At 38.5% G+C, this 17,455-nt stretch overlaps 1 protein-coding gene across 1 annotated transcript in view; it reads right to left on the bottom strand.

Moving 5' to 3' along the window:
- Positions 1–319: 319 nt before the first annotated feature.
- Fbl6 (F-box and leucine-rich repeat protein 6) overlaps positions 320–17,455 on the bottom strand; it is a 28,875-nt gene continuing 11,739 nt past the window's right edge. Inside the window, exons 2-10 of the mRNA XM_088224169.1 lie at positions 17,097–17,331; positions 15,600–15,738; positions 14,323–14,483; positions 12,811–12,977; positions 9,847–9,987; positions 8,808–8,972; positions 7,336–7,543; positions 5,328–5,487; positions 320–3,443 (exon numbers count right to left, since the gene is read on the bottom strand). Coding sequence (XP_088080295.1) covers positions 1,985–3,443; positions 5,328–5,487; positions 7,336–7,543; positions 8,808–8,972; positions 9,847–9,987; positions 12,811–12,977; positions 14,323–14,483; positions 15,600–15,738; positions 17,097–17,331 — 2,835 coding nt within the window. The 3' untranslated portion in view covers positions 320–1,984. The remainder of the gene's footprint in view (positions 3,444–5,327; positions 5,488–7,335; positions 7,544–8,807; positions 8,973–9,846; positions 9,988–12,810; positions 12,978–14,322; positions 14,484–15,599; positions 15,739–17,096; positions 17,332–17,455) is intronic.

Genomic DNA, 17,455 nt, shown 5'->3' on the forward strand with positions numbered 1-17,455 from the left:
TTTTTTAGTCGATGACCACATCTTGAAAACATGTATCAACGTGTCGGTAGTGCCGGCTTCGTATGTACCGATGAAAATAGCATTTGTAATCGCCCCCGGGGTTCTTACGGGGAAATCAAGTGAAGATTAGTTCGCCTCGTAGTCTACTGTTGAGCGTGTTTGCCAACCATGCCTGAGATTCCAGGTTCAATTCCCAGAAAGGTTGACATGAAATAAAATTCTGCGAGAGAAATTTTGTAGACAATTTTGATATTTATTCTTCATTGTTCTTTTTTTGATCTGAAATATCAACTTGTTATGGGAATGCGCAATAAGTATCTTTTTAATTTTGAGGAACAATTAATATTCTGTAGTCGTAATAATTACACATTTGAAAGGAAAGTTCTTCGCCAAATATGTGGCCCGTAAAGGGGACGTGAAAAAACAATGCGAAATTAATCATGATTGGACATCCGGGAGGTAGAAGGATTGGAAGACCGAGGCGGAGGTGAGAGGACGAGGTTAAGATGCAGCGCAGCTTCTAAAAGCTGCAAATTGGAAGACGGCCACCGAGGACAGGCGGAGTTGGAGGCAAAAGTTGAAGAAGGCCGAGGTTCGATTTAAGCCGTAGCGCCACAGAAGAAATAATCATGATGATGTTGTGACTTTTTCGATTTTTACATAGTATTTGTGAACGCGCGGAGAATCTGAGATTAGGTAGCATTTTAAAATTAAGCACTTTTCACATTTTCAAAGTCAAAATCTGATCCGTATAAAGCAACCGTAACTATAGTCCTTAAAATATAGCATGATTAGAATGACAGTTGTCAGAAAAACTGACGACATAAATTTGTAGTAACGTCTAAGGAGTGATTTATACTGACACACGAAAAGTCATTCGTATTTGGTATGTTAATTAATTTTTTTAATACAATGCTTGACATATAAATCAACATAAATATCTAAAATCAGCTTTAAAACAAAAAAAAAAACTAAAATAAACCTAATTATTAACGACTTTCTTACAAGGTTACATCATTTTGCAAAAACGTTAGAGATGGAGCGAATTGATCAATGTAAATTGATCGAATAAAAAAATAGTTCATTTGATGTTCACGAAAAAAGTATAAATGTCTTATTTTTTGGTGAATAGTTGTATTAAACATTCTATAATAGGCTTGTTTTTGGGTTTTTATATCAATTTTTGGAAACAGAGTTTCATGTTTGCATTAAAAAAAAAATGATAAAATCGATTTGATCGGTACATGATCAGTGATCAGTAATTTCCCATCACTATTGACACGAGTTTGGCAGCTGTCATTTTAATCAAGCTAAATTTTAAGGACTATAGATTTATGCATTCAGTCCTGTCCGGTTTGGAAGATGGCTGCCTTTGCTTCCGAACCCCACGTTTACGAGAGCGGTGGATTAATATCTGTCTTATTCTTACAAAACTCAATACTCGGAAGAATGTTTGGCGACGATGCTTAACTACAGTTAAGTCCATAAAAAAACCATGTAAAACTTACGACTAAGTTAAAACCAAATGGTAAAACAGTTCAATAAATAATAGGGATCTGTTTCGAGGGTAAAACAACGGTACGTAAACTCGGTACATGCGCGATAACGTACTAATGTCTTTTGAAAGATGAGGAAGTGGAAGTATTTCTTAATAAATGCACAGAAGTCCGAAGCTAGCGATCGTTCGTTACAGTTCTACATTTCTACAGTTCAGTTCCACTACGGTGTAAACATATCGGCACTCTTAATGACTATATTTACAGACGTAGTAATAATGATCGTATCGTACAAAACCATTTCGTAATAAAATCTCCAACAATATCAAACATTCAGATTGAATACAAAAATAGCAACAAAACAATCCAACATTATAAAGCGCACTTTCACATGTTCTACTGTAATATACTCGTAAACGTCTAACCCGATTTATGGCTAAATTATCCTAGTCGTTTCCCTAATCAGACTTATAGATAAATACGGCACTTCAGTCCACACTGGGCCCGTTGATGGGGTCTCGGTAGCCGCGGAACATGGAGGGGTCCGCGCAGTACGTGGTGGTGGACACGGGGTCGGGGGTGTGCGGCGGCGCCTTGCCCCACATGCTGGGCCCCGCGCGCCCCGACTCTCCGTACGCCATCGGGCTGAAGCGGTCCAGGTTCCACTGGCCGCACGGCTTGCCCGACGAGCTCACCTGGCTCGTGTCCGGGCTGGCCATCACCCCCATGGGGCTGAAGCGTTCCAGCTGCCAGTTGGGCGCCCGCGCCAACTCGGGGCTCCGGCTAGAGCTGGCTGACTCCTGCCGCATGACCGGGCTGTACCGCTCCGGGTTCCAGCCCCCCGGGGCGGGCTTGCTCATGTCGGGGCTCTTGCGCGAAGTGTACGGACTCCTCTGGGTGGAGTAGGGACTCTCCTGCCTCGCCACCGAGGGGCTCTTCTGCGAAGAGTAGGGGCTTTCCTGCCGGACGACCGACGGGCTGATCTGGGACGAGTACGGGCTGGGTACGGAAGGGCTCTTCTGCGCGGAATATGGGCTCTCGTGTCTCGCGAGGGAGGGACTCTGTTGCGAGGAATACGGGCTTTCTTGTCTGACGAGGGAAGGACTGTTTTGTGCCGAGTAGGGACTTTCTTGTCTCGCTACAGACGGACTGTAGTGTCCGATATTCCAGTTTCCAGCGGGTTTGTGATGTCCGACCGGGAATCCGGTGTCCGGACTGGGTTGTGAAGAGAGAGTGTCCTTGTTGAGGGGGCTGTATTGTTCGACGTTCCAGGCGCGGGACACGTCCTGGCGCGAGTCGCAGTCCCCGAGGTTAGGGCCGGCCGGGCTGTAGTCGCGGGCCGCGCTGCGCGGCGTGGAGATGGCGCTGGTGCTGGGCTGGGGGGAGAAAGCCTCGTGGGCGGAGAGTGCGCTCCGGGGGGCGGGACTGAAGTTCTGCGCGTTGCCGGCTTGGGGGGAGTAGTCCTGTTCGGCGGACCTCACAGAGGCCGTGGCGTCGCTCTCGCTCGCCTTGCTAACATTAGGACTGGCTTGGATTTTCGCGGGGCTCATGGCGGAATCCGGACTTTTGATATCGGCTTTGATATCTTCTCTGTCCGGTTCCGACACCACGCTGCTATTACCCGGGCTTTTGATCTGTTCATCTTTGATAGGGGTGTTTTTTCCTTCTTCTTTGGCCCTAGTGCCCTCCTCCTTGCTTCTCTTGGCTTCTTCCTGAGCTTTCTTTTTCTTCTCTTTGGCTAGCCTCTCCTGTTCCTCCTTTTCCTTTATCTTGACGGGGTCGAAGCTGTCTCTCAGGTCCTGCAGCTCCTGTCCCGTGTAGAGCCTCTTGATGCCCCTGGGAAGAGCACGGCACGACGCCAGGTTGACAGAGTCCAGGTTCGGACACTTCAGAAGCATATTTTTTACCGGGTCAAAGGAGACTGAAGATCCGCGAAGATTTAGTATTCTGTAAGAGATGAGTGGTTTGGTTTATTGATAAATTGGCAATGTAAACATTTGTTAACTCTAATAAATTGTACATTTGCAACGTGAAACTAATACATAACTCATGATATTTGTATGACTTGGTTTCTATATGCACGGTCAAGCAATCGGTTTAGTTCTTAAAAGACTCTGCTAAAATATCCCTTTGCAAATAGCATTGTGTTACATTAAGCTAAGACAAAATATTTTACGGGTATTTAAAAACAAAAAATTAACATATCGTCACATAGCTAACAACACGGCGATAGTCATTTTTGTTATTTTTACAGGACGATGAAAAAACTACTTATTTTATTGAATTGAAGATGAATGAATGGAAAACCTCAGTTTTTAAGGCTGTAGTCTGGTAAAACAAACGCACAATTAGGAATCTCATACGATTTTGCCTTTGATTTTGCGATGACCTGCCCTTATCGTTTTCGGTAAGAGCAGGTATGAAGGTCATAAAAACGTAAATATGATGTTTTTTTAAATCAAATATTACAACCAGAATTATCGTTTTTTAAAAAAAAGATAATACAATTCTATAAATAAAGGTTTCAACTAAAGTATTTCAATAATTAAATTTTTTTTAAGTATTACCGAAGGCATAATTTTACATAGAAATAAAGGAAAATGTTACAAAAATGCACGTGATTTAAAATGCTTGTATTTCTTTTCAAAATCAAAAAATTAAAATTTGGTTTCGGCCACTTTCATGTTCAACCTATTATCTTTAAATTATTACATCAAATTTTAGTTCAATACTTAGTCTTTATTGAGATCCCAGATACCTAAGTTTAGTCTAAATTTGAAGTAGCGAAATCTGCAGGTCTAAAAGTAATTATATTTTAGTTACATAAAACTTTTATATTTTTAACAGAAATACCTTTAAAAAATATTGTTTTTATCTAATTTATGTTTTTTTATTTTTTTATTATTGCGCGATAAAAAAAAAACATTAGTTTTAAAATGGCAAAATCGCATGATTTCCTAATTTTGCATTCGTTTTAACAAACTACAGCCTTAATAGGTGACATTTTATGGATAAACATTTAAAAGCGTACTTTAAATGAGTTTTCAATAAAATAAGCAGTTTTTTCGTCGTCCTTCAAAAATAACAAAAATTACTTGGGTGGTGTTGTTAGCTGAACGTCGATATACAGTAACCGAACTCCAGTCATCCGGATCGCCAAATATCCAGATCGTTATCAGGAAATAAAGGAGATGTTATAATAACGAATAAAAAAAGAGCGCTGGCCGCCAGTGCGGACATGTTTGAGTAAGTTTTGAACGTGATTACAATTCGCTGTATGATTTCAAAACATTGCTTTAATTTAATGGTTAATCCAATCATCCGGATCTCTGCATATCCGGATAACGTCTGGCACTCATTAATCCGGATAGTAGTAGTTCTACTGTATTCATTTTATAAACAAAAGAGATAGGACTGTGCCAAGGAAAAAGCCTTGTGGAACTCCGATAAGTACAGATAGCGTTATGTATTTTAATTTGAGGATCAACTATATGTAGTTTTATTGTACAGTTATCTATTTTCCATAATTTTTAAAAATAATATAATACTTTAGGCCTGTTACAGAAAATTACAGAATCATTATTTTTAAAAATAAGAAAGATATAATATCGAGTATCGTAATTTACGTAGACTTACGTGACGATCACAACCACACATGGGTTATTAATAAATGATACACTTGCAGTTTGAAACTGATGCGTATAAAATCATCAAACTTGTATGACTTGGTTTCTGTAAGCACTCGGTTTAAGAAGAATAAAGTTTGTATTAGTCACCGATTTAAAATTCTTTGATAATAGAGTATTCTGTAATTTCAGCATCGGGACTGACCGTAGTTTGCTGTCCTTTCCCTTGTCCGAGAGGGCGTCCACGGCGGCGTCCAGCGGCTGCTTGGCTGTGGACCACGCCAGGTCGACCTCCAGCAGACTGTGCGACCACTTCTCGCAGATCAGCTCGAGGCACGAAGTCGACTGCCGCGTCACTTGGCAACCTGGTCAGGGAAAAGGGATTAATTATTTAGAATTTTCAATTTTCAGGGCATCCCTCAATGGGATGCCCTGAAACTTCTTAAATATCGCACATCCGATAAAATAGATTCGTAAATTCAATTCTTCATACAAGTGTTGTAATTGGCTTAGACCCTATATTCAATAAATAAATAAAGGAAAATAAAAAGTAGTGATACATCACAATCATATTATGATGGTTTGAATGCGTGATTAGTTCGACCCCATCTAGAATATGCTTCTCCAATTTGGTCTTCATTCTATAGGAGTCAAATTGGCCATATCGAGTTGGTCCAACACCGTTTTCTGAGAAAAGTGGCATGATTGCTCAGATTGCAAAGCGGGAATTTTCCCTATTTTTCGAAATAGAGCAATCTCTCAATCTGTCTTCATTGGAGAAACATTAAAAAAAATATCTTTAATGCTATAAGTGATGTCCAGTCAAAGATCATAAGTCAAAATCTGCTATTTATCGAATCTTCTAAGAGCAACTTTTATTTTTATGCCCCAATGTCCAGAATGTGTAGATTAGTCAATTCATCACATAACATAAAATTCTTTGAGATAGATCTTCCGGCTTTTCAAAAATATCTTCACATTTTTAACGGTTCTTATATTGTAATATTTATCCCTATGAATAATAGTGGCGAACGGTGACTTTTTTTATAGGTAAGCTTTAATTTTATTCATAATTTGTACCTGCATGTACATACATACATATAAGTAATCTCGCAAATGAGTGGAGGCGTATAAAAAAAAAGTATATACAGGTACACGGATTCTTTTTCTATGGTTTTGTGTAAAAACAACTTCATCTCTCCAGCTCCAGTTTCACCTGCTGGCAACAAAAGACACAATACCTACTTATTTTTAATCAAAATAATTTTAACCAATAACCCAACAAACAAACAACAATTAATAACTTTGCGTAATATGTAGGTATATTCTCCATTATTTTAAGACAGTACATGTATGAAAAAGTTTAAAAAAATTAAATATGTCAAAAAATAAGGATAATAAAATAAATATATTCATAATTCCTTTTTGTTTGGCACTGATTAAAAACACCATATATTTGTTTGTAATTTACATTTTATACTGCAAATATTTAGGTACTAATATAAAAGAAAGTAAACATTTTATTGTAAGACGTCACTCCCATTATGTACACAAAAAAAAAAAAATCTTTTACGATGAATATTTTTTTTTTCTGAAAAATTAAAAAAAAAAAAAATAAGATTAGATTTAAATTTATTTATTTATGCCAAAATACATAATTTTAACTTTACATATTACATTACATAACATAACAATAACATTCATTAGAAATATTCGCAACAATATTGCAACAAAAATGTCACGTGACCGTCGTGACCGCCGTGCTGCGCCGCGCCGAGCCGTCAGCTTCTTTCCTTCTAAACTGAGAATGAATAATGCAAGAAATTGATGACACCGAGCGAGGCGCCTGAAAAACTGGCGTCATATGTCAACAGAATACTATCAAACGAAAATGGTCTTTAGGAAATAATGCTCGAAATGCTACTCTCCAAATAGAGAAGCTTGAAATAATATCTGTAATCTGCAAGTGAACTTAGGAAGGAAAATATACGCACTGGGTTTTTGAATGTTAAAATACAGTATACATTTTGTATTGAAAAATAAGCTGCAATAATCGGAACCGGGCAATGCGCTGGCGCATTTAGCAGCTTATATTTATTTTTTGAGGAAGATATAAACAGTGACGTTAATTTATACTTGTTGCGGTAATTACCCCGCGATATTGTGTACCGTTATTACACTTCAAAGTTATTAGATTTAAATGGCGTTCTCACCGCTGAGGAACAAGTGTTGCAGGTCCCAGGCGGGAACCTTGATGAGGCCCGAGTCGGTGATGCGGATGCAGCCGCGCACGTCCAGCAGGCGGAGGCACGTGGAGGCCTTGAGGATGCGGCCGAGGGCCTCGTCATCCACCAGCTTGTAGTCCGTGGAGGGACACGCCACCGACAGCTCCTCGAGGAGGGGGAAACCCGGCGACTCCATCTGTGGAAAGAATTTTGTACCGTTTTTAGTGAATAATAAAACCAAATAAAACAGACACCAGAATCTCTTTTTATAGTTTTAAAATAATTAATAAAAACTAAATTCCACACAAGTCATGGTCAAAATAGCTTTGCCTTCAAAGGTGTCAAAAATTACAATAATCTCCCCAATGAACTAAAAACCATTAAAACTAATATATCAATAAATAAATTCAAAGTAAATTTAAAGAAATTTTTTGAACAAGTGTAAAAACTGCCTAAAATTTTAATTAGTTTGAATGTATTATTATTTTCTGTTTTTCCTTTTATATCCTATAAGTTTTTTTTTCTCATTTACTCGTATATTCCAAATTATGTAAATTCTAATAAATAAATAACTATAACAGTGCAAGTCACTCTCGAAGCACAAGAGTTAGTTTCTTTTTTTTGGAAAGTTACAGTTGTAACATTTACTAGATGTATAAAAGTAGATTTGTATAGATTTAAAAAAACATGTACCTGTTATGAAATATATTGGTTAGTAAAAATTCGATCTGGTCTCCCTTCTATGTAGGCCAGATAAATCATATTGAATCGGTGCAACATCATTTGCTAAAAAAACAGCATGGATGATTGGCCTCGAGAGGGGAGACTACACTTACGGAGAAATGGAGTCAATGTTAAAAATCTCAAGTCTACAAAAACGTAGAAATAACATGGACTCCATATTTGTTTAATTTGCTGAATGGCTTAAATGATGTACCTTCGTTACTGGAACAAGTGGCATTCAATGTTCCGATCCGCCTTTTACGAAATAATAATGTGCTGTTCCTCGATCAACAAAGCACAAACTATGGCTTGCATGCACCCATGTCCCGATTGTGTCGTATTGTGAACTCGAGACAAGATCTGGACTTTTTTGGTGTAAGTCTTTGTAGATTTAAAAAATCACTAAGATAGACCGGATCTTGTCTTGAGGTAGTATTTTTTTTGTCCTAGCTTTAATTAGTAGTATTTTGATTAGTACCTGTATTGTATTTACCATCGTTAGAATGGACTGCATAAGTCCGTCAATTAAATAAATAAATAATAAAAATAGTTTTACCAATTTTTTTATGTAAACTCATAAAAATATATTCAAGAAGGAATTACAAACTCTCCTTGGTTTCATTCTACGAACCCGTCTTAGAGATTGATCTGTAACATTAGTAGGCTACGAATCGGTCACTGTGGCACTTCGGGTGGCTCGCGGCCCGCGGGTCAGACGGGCCAGCGAGTGTACATACCTGTTCCTGGGTGGTGACGTTTGCCAGGACGACCTGCGAGTTGGTGATGCGGAGCACCCGGAGCAGGGGGCAGCCCTTCTGCAGGCGCTCCAGGGGCACCATCGCCGGGTGGCTCACGGCCCACAGGTTGGACAGGTCCAGCAACTCCAGCTTGGGGCAGTTGGCCTGGAAACGTACGGTAGACTCGATGACTCACGAGTAACATTCGGGCTCGCAACAAAATCAGAGACTTGCATTTTAGTTCGCATTGCTCTAATGGCATTCATTTACACAATATGCCACTGACTAAAGAGCATATCTGAAGCTGAAAACATTCCTGGGCCCCGATTACAATGGGATATTAGAGATAACAGAGCTGATATTTAATTTCTGTATGCTTTTATTATTTATATTATAAAAGAACAAAACAAATAACACAATATAAACACATTTTAGGTCAGCATTTGAGTCAGGCAGAGGAAAACTCGCCAAGTCACAAGTACTAACTACCCCAAACACTAGATTTGGAGATCGTTCTTTTGCTGTTGCCGGCCTCTCTGCCTGGAACCAATTGCCTTCAAACTTACGAATCATCGACAGTCCCGGTCAGTTCGAATCCCAACTAAAATCTCACTTCTTTAGTTTATCATAACCTCAATTTTAAATCAGAAAATATAATGTCACATTAGCCTAGGAATGTAAGTTTACGTATACAATTGTAAAGCGTCCTTGAGGTGATTTTTCACAAAAATGGCGCTATATAAATCAGCCAAATATTGTTATTTTATTACAAAGTATACGTTTGTGGAGCACCACTATAATTGGGCTTCCTGGTCTCTTGTGGTGCAAAAATAAATCTTTCTCTTTGGGCAGAATTCACACGCTCCCTGATAGATAACAAAAAGTGATAGATGACAATGGTGAATATTTTGAAATTAAAATAATGAACGGTTTTTCACAAATAAGGATTGATTATCACTAAAAATATTGGAAAATTCATTACTACACCTAATGTATAATATTTACAGAGATCTAATTAAGGCTAAAAAAAGAGTCTCACCGCAATGGAGTTGAGGATGAGGGGGAGACCGGCCAGCTTATTGTTGGCCAGCGTCAGGTGAGTGAGACGAGCGCCCATGCACTGCGACATCTTGGTGAGGCTGGCCACGGATAGGCAGCCGCCCGAGGAACTCGAGTCCGACTGCAACGGCGCATTAACAAAAACACGCTTTTTTAACTTCGACCACTTGTGTTTTTAGTTTTTTTTGTTAATTAAAAAAATGTATTTTTATTAATATAATAAAATACAATTCCACTGAGAAACGCCAGTTGGAAAAATATATTATGCATAGTAATATATATACGTAAAAATGACAAACAACACGCAACATGATAATCTAGAAAAATGCAGTATTCGAAAGGATGTGAAGATCTAGGAATTTTAATAAAATAATAGGTTATGTACATTACCTAATAAAATAAAGTTTGGAGAATTTTATGGCCTTTCAGATACTAAAAGAAGAAGAATCAATACATGGCACAACAACCTGGAAAATCATCACGAGCTTCATTGTCTATTTATATAGATAGGATCTTGCGTTTAGAGAGGGATTTAATGTAAACACAGCAAAGATTTGATGAAGGAATTATGTTTTATTGTGAAGCCAAAACGGCATGTTTTGAAATAGAGCAATCAGTGAGTTATATGTTGAGTTTTCTTAATTAAACGTAATAGGGAAATACAACTATTTTTTTTTCAATTATAAATTAACAAGGGTCTACGAAATACTGTCAAGGAAAAAAAAATTTTTTTTTGTGCTTCATAGTAGTGTAAAAAATATTTTAAATTCCTGCAAAAATGTTTCATTGCATTGGCAATTCCCCTAATAAGTCACGATTCAATTAAATTTTGACCATTGTTTGTGTCCGTTTAAATTCAAATAGAACATTGTCACGAATCATGATGTCACAATGCCAAGGTCAAACATGTCGCGTTTTCGTTGGGACTAATTTTTTACCAATCATATTTTAAAAATGAAGATTGAAAACTACATACTATCACATATTTTTATCGGTATTTGTAGTATGCGATTTATTTATTTAAATGTACAATACAGCACTGCTGCCAATTACAATGCACATATATTAATAGATTATTAAGGTCCAATATATAGTCCATAAAAACAATAGTAAACAAAGACGAATAAGTCATATATGATAGTTAGAGAGGAAGAGTCTAAAGCTGGTAATCCCAGCATGGAAAAGATCCACCTCTCTCGGTAGGCTGCTCAACAGACCAATCATTCTCCCCACAGATATATATATGTGATATTTCCCCATTAGAACTAGCAATGACTATTTATATTTATTCAGAATTGAATTGGTGCGCCATGACTACTGGGACAAAGTTCGATGTTCCGACCCGTAGGTTGAGAAACAATGCAGTGCTGTTCCTCAATCTGCATAGAACAAACTATGGCCTGAAAGCACCGATGTTCCGTTTTTGTTATGTTGTAAACTCAAGACAAGATCTGGTCATTTCTGGAACTTGGCAGAGTTGTCAATGAGAAGCAGTTTTTAATCCATTTGCCAGCTCCGTCTACTGGCGGAATTATCATTTTTGAATTTTTCCACAAAAATATAAACATATTCTTTTGCCTCATTTGTAATTTTTTATTCATTTAATCTCCGAGCCAATACGATAATGAAACATGTTGTTTTTTTTCGAGATTTTAATATTTCGAGCTGGCAGTGAACGTGTTGAGTCAAACAAGATTTAAACTCTAAATAAATAGTCCAGATATTGTCTCGATGTCGTCGAATGTTTTGTCAAAGCTCAGTTGTTTTCTTTTTGTCTTTAATATTTGCAACTTTGACTATTTGAAATGTATCTGGTTTACCTTTATAAATGAACAGTGGTTCGCACACAAAGGCAGAGAGAATAAAACAAAAAAAGTCATCCGGATTGCCAAATATCCGGATCGTTATCCAGAAATAAAAAATAAAGGAGATGTTATGTAAGTTGAATCGACAAGTCTCAGCAGGTGAACGATGAAGACGCTGACGCTACTTCTGTTGAATTGGATATGAGACCTACTGCGAATGACCTACCTAGAGTATTCCTTTGTTATCTGGTCTCCATATTATGATGTTCACATCAAGAATATTGAATCAGTTCAACATCAATTTTTGAAACTACCTTAAATATATCTTCTCTTCAAGACCGTCGAAATAAATCCGACCTTCTAGTCCTATTTGAAATTCTCAACTCACTCTTTGATGCGCCTGAACTACTGAGCTCAATAAAATTAAACATTAAGATGTTAGTTAAGACTAGAAACCTCAGATAAAACTTACTCTTTCATACCGATAACCATAGAACTAACTATGGTTTTCATTCCTCTGTGTCCAGAATTCTTAGGTCTGCCAACAAACATACCAGTCTTGATTTCTTTGATAACAAGTTGTCTTCTTTCAAACGATCACTGAATCGAATTCAAATAAACACCTCTCTCCCGCTTCCACTCCCACAATGTCTACTATACCATTGAGTCTTTCTACTTTTTTTATAATAATTTTCTATGCATAAATATGTCCTTAAAAATGCCCATTGGGCGTATATATAAATAAATAAATAAATTAGCTTGTTTGGACATTACCTCAAAGTGGATAGGTGAATACAGCTTCTCACCGTCAAGCATACGCGGGATCTTGCTCGATGCTTGTAAACGAGTTTCTTTGTTAAAGCGATTAACTTTGCTGGACATGTTTATGTAAGTTTTTAATGTGATTCTAATTCGCTGTATTATTTCAAAAACATTGCCTGAATTTAATGGTTAATCCAATTATTCGGATAACGTCTGGCACTCATTCATTAGGATAATTTAAATTTTAATGTATGTATTTTATAAACAAAAAAAAGGACTGTGCCGAGGACAGAGCCTTGTGGAACTCCGATAAATACAGATAGTGTTATGTATTTTGATTTGAGGATCAACTATTTATATGAATGTTAAAGTATTACCGTGCAGCTCAAGTCGAGTCGCGCCAGCTTGGTGAGACCCTGCGCCAGCTCTCGGAGCTGATCGATAGAGAGACGGTTCCAGCCCGTTAGGTTCAGCTCCTCCAGCAGGGGACTACACTCCACCAGGCTGCCGATCACCCACGGGGAGTTTGATACTTTCCAATTACCTGCAATGGAAACAATACCTCGTTAATACACCGACAAATTACAGTTCAGTTAAAAACGAATGTTACATAGTATGGTAAAAGTACTCCTTGTAGATGTTTTGGACCGAATTGCATAGTCTAATTTGGATAACTGATGGCCATCGACCTATGAATACACATAGACTATTAATACCTAGTCGGCCTCCAAGTGTAGTGTTCAGCGCATTTGCCTACAATGCAAGAGGTCTCGGGTTCGATTCCCGACATGGTTGACATGAAATATTTATTGAAAAAAGTGTTTTTACACTAGAACATTTACAGTCCCCTAGACTGGTACCTGAAATGTAAGACTGATCATCTTAATCATCATTAATACCATAGAGTAAAATATAGAAAAAAGTAGTGACACGAAAACATTCCCATAGTTACGAGTTTGTTTATTGTTATCTTGGGGCAACCAATCAAAGCGCTTATACATATTACGCATGTATTACCAGTTAAAAAAGAATTCCATTAGTTTTTTATGGATACCTATAAGAGCCTATTCTTTATACAATACATTGAAAGCTCGCACCCGGATCCATTTTAGAGGACTTGTGGCCTCTTTTCAGATCTGCACATTGCAAAAAAAAATTAAGCTTTAATGCAAAGGCCGAAATTGGTTCATATATTAATCAGTCGCTTTAAGGGTCATATTTCCAATACCGCCCATAGAAATTTCAACTATATTACTTCAATACGTTATCCAGGACGGTCATTGGTTAAGTTATTGTTCTAACCGCGTGAAGTTGGCCCGGTTACCTAGAAATCCGTGTGTTCTTGCCGTTGACAAAACGGTTGTAAAAAATGTAATTACTGGTATTTATAATTGTATTTGTAATTGTTTATATTATATAATTTAGTAATAATATTATGTAAAGAATATCTGTGTATTTTTTGTTATGTAATTTTTTTTCTAACATGATAAACAACCATTAGTTGAATAGGTGCGAAGGTTTTCACGGTCACTGTTATCAATATTATGTATCTTTTTTGGGTGATACCGTGTATGTTGGATTTGATCCGACGTTTCGGCTACCATTGCAGGAGCCATCAGAGCCATCAGATGGCTCCTGCAATGGTAGCCGAAACGTCGGATCAAATCCAACATACACGGTATCACCCAAAAAAGATACATAATATTAACCATTAGTTGTTTCGAAATTTAAAAAAGTTAAAATTAAATTTATATCTTTATATAATCACTTTGTAAAGCGCCCTTGAGGTATTATATTACGAAAATGTCACTATATAAGTTATCCATAATAATAATAATACATTACAACCCAGTTAAAACATTTTTTAAATAATATGCGTAGAAACTTACTCAAGTTGAGGTGGCGACACATGGACAGGCGGTTTTCTAGAAGCCACACCAGGCGGTGGTCCGTTTTCCACTTGTCCTTGGTGTTGTGAGCCAGCTCTACACTGTCCCATAGTGCGGGCGTGACGCTGGCCGAATGCCATCTCTTGCACACTTCTCCGACCCTGGAATTAACCAAAAATCGATTCATATCAAGCACAAAAATATTATTATTATTATTAATAATAATACACTAGCAGCTATGAAGCTGATGCGTGTATATCAAGTGTACATGGTTATTAAACATTATACATTGCTGTGTGCATCTAGTTAACATTCACTGAACTAGCACCAATCACTTTCTCGGGAAGGCCATTCCATTTCTCCACAACTCGGTTTGTCAGGAAGTTCTTCCCGGGGTAGGACGAGAAGGAGGTAGTGTTGAGTTTCAATGAATGACCTCTGAGATAGCGGTTTTCATTCATAGTGAACATTGATTTCAACTTGGGTACATTATATTGCTCAGTTAAGATTTTGAAAGTTTCAATCAAGTCACCACGCTGCCTCCGCTCTTCCAGTTAACTTAACCCGAGATCCCTTAAGCGGTCCTCGTATGATTTATTTCTTAGAGAAACTACCATTTTAGTTGGACTCTGGACTTTCTCCAACAACTCTGTTTTTTTTAAATAGGGACTCTAGATTTGGTAGGCATACTCCAGGAGTGGACGAACATACCATAGTTAAACTTCCGCCGAATGAACTCCTAAGAATTTTCTTTTCTATAAGATATTGTATTTGCTTTTACGTTGCATAAAATATTTATGTATTTATATATTTTTTTAAATTTTTTTTTTTTAAAGGAATAACCCGTTAAGCCTCTATTTTGAGGCTTGTCAGCAGGTGGGATAGAGGGGATATGGAAGGAGGAAATGAAAAATACACCACAACACCCAGACCAATTGAGAAAAAAATCTTTCTTAGATTTTTTCTTGCAACTGGCGGGAATCAAACCCGCGACACCAGTTTCACATTTGGCCGTCAAACCAACTGCGCCACGGCGCCTGTCAATACCGCCCATAGAAATTTCAATACGTTGTCCAGAACGGTCTTTGGTTAAGTTATTGTTCCAACCGCGTGAAGTTGGCACTTTGATTACAAGCTTTCAAAATGGAATGAAAGTGAGCATTTTCAACACTCCTTCTGTTCACGTTCAACTGAGGCAATAAAGGAGAAAACAAATAAGGACAGGGCCCTCGAAGAAGTAATAATAAATAAAGGTGGTCATCGAGTGTATATTATACCTGATAAGAGCAGGAAGGGATCCCTCCTCAGTGACTACGTGTCTGAAGATAGCGATCAGCACCTCCTCCGGCATGGCGGCTCCCCAGGGCCCGGCGTTCACCAGTGGCCTGGTGGGCTCCACAATCTGGACCTTTGTAACTGAAAGCAGAAATTGTAAATTTTTGGTTTTCTTTAATTTTTTCTTCAACTGCACAAACTAGTTCATCACTAATAGGAGATGGACCGCTTTGTTTGTCGTCGTGCACATTATCTAGACCTTCATTGCGCTGTCTCACCCATCTCCTTGCCATTGGATCACTTATTGCGTGTTCTCCGTACACCTTACAGATCTGCTAATGAATGTGGACTGGTTTAATGTTCTTCGCATCAAGGAAATGAATTACAGACCTCATCTCACAAGCGGCAGGATTTCCCAATTTTTTCGGCATTTTAAACAAGCACCAAGAAGCGTACACACCAATTAGCTAACTCACAATGGTGTCAACTCATTCGCAATAGATCAGGGTAAGCAGTAGTTGCAATGGCAATAAAAACGGAATTTACTTTCTGGATTTCTCAAGAATCAAACCCGTGACCTCAAGCATGGTAACGAGCGCCCGAGTGATACCGAAGCATCCCAAATTAATAACACATCAGGAATTCACAAATACGCCACCCTCCACTCAGAAGCCTAGTTTTAAGATCTAGGCATTGAAGGCGAAAATAAACTTACAATAGACAGAGGTAGTGTTCCCCCCAATATATAAGAATAGAACTATTGTAGCAGGTAGTGTAGTGTCTAGAGTCAATCGTTGTAATGATATCTATGCAGGTCTACCAATGAACAAAATGACTCGCCAACAGTCTGTATTAAATGCCGCAACGAGACTTATTTTCAGAATCTCTAGGTTCAGTCATATCACTCCACTACTTCGGGAATTACACCGGCTACGTTTTCCACAGAGGGTCAAATACAAACTCTGTTGGCTTATGTATAAATCACTGCACAACTCTGCTCCGGAATATCTAAGGGAACTATGCATTCCAGATGAACTAGCTGACAGGCGTCTCACGCTTAGATCAGCTACGTCGACGGCGAGAGGAAAAGTTATTATACCTTTAAGCAAACAGCGCACTAAATTTAGTGAAAGCGCATTTGCGATCGCAGGCCCTATGGCATGGAATGCTCTCCCAGCAGAGGTGCGAGGCTGTGAAAGTGAAGTGATATTTCGGAATAAACTTAAAACCCATCATTTGAATAAATCCATAGCATGTGACAACAAAATGAATTGTTTTAATTAAATTGCAAATTTAAAAGCTTCAATTAAATTTATTCTTCTATAGAATCACTATGTAAAGCGCCCTTGAGGCATTATATTAAGAAAATGGCGCTATATAAATTATCCATCAAAATAAAGGTAAGCACTGTTTATATACAATTATTTTATTAATTAACGGGTATTTAGTGTACAACTTGAGAGATTGTGTAACACAGTTTCTCATCGTGGGATTCTCACCCTTATTGGTGACAGTCTTGGACTGGCGGGGCGTCCGTATTCGCACGGGCGCCACCACAGGGGGGGCGGGGCGCGCGGGCGCCTCCTCCTCCTCGTCCTCTTCCTCCTCCTCTTCGTCGCCCTCCGCCCCTCCCTCCTCGTCCTCGGGCCGCTCCTCCTCGGACGCCTCCTCCGACTCGCTGGAGGAGGACGGGGAGGGGGGCGCCGCGGCGCGTGTCTTGCTCCGTCGAGGCTTCTGGAAACAAAAAAAATCAAATACGGTGAGACCTCTATCTATCATTCCTCAAACACAGTTGGGCCTCGACAATCCGGACAGGCGAAAAACGAGACCTCGGCGGATACCCGGCGACCGGATTGTG

This window comes from Micrasema longulum, unplaced genomic scaffold (genome assembly GCF_059751315.1).
Source record: "Micrasema longulum isolate JH-2025_06_02 unplaced genomic scaffold, ASM5975131v1 h1tg000271l, whole genome shotgun sequence".
NCBI classification, from domain to species: Eukaryota; Metazoa; Arthropoda; class Insecta; order Trichoptera; family Brachycentridae; genus Micrasema; species Micrasema longulum.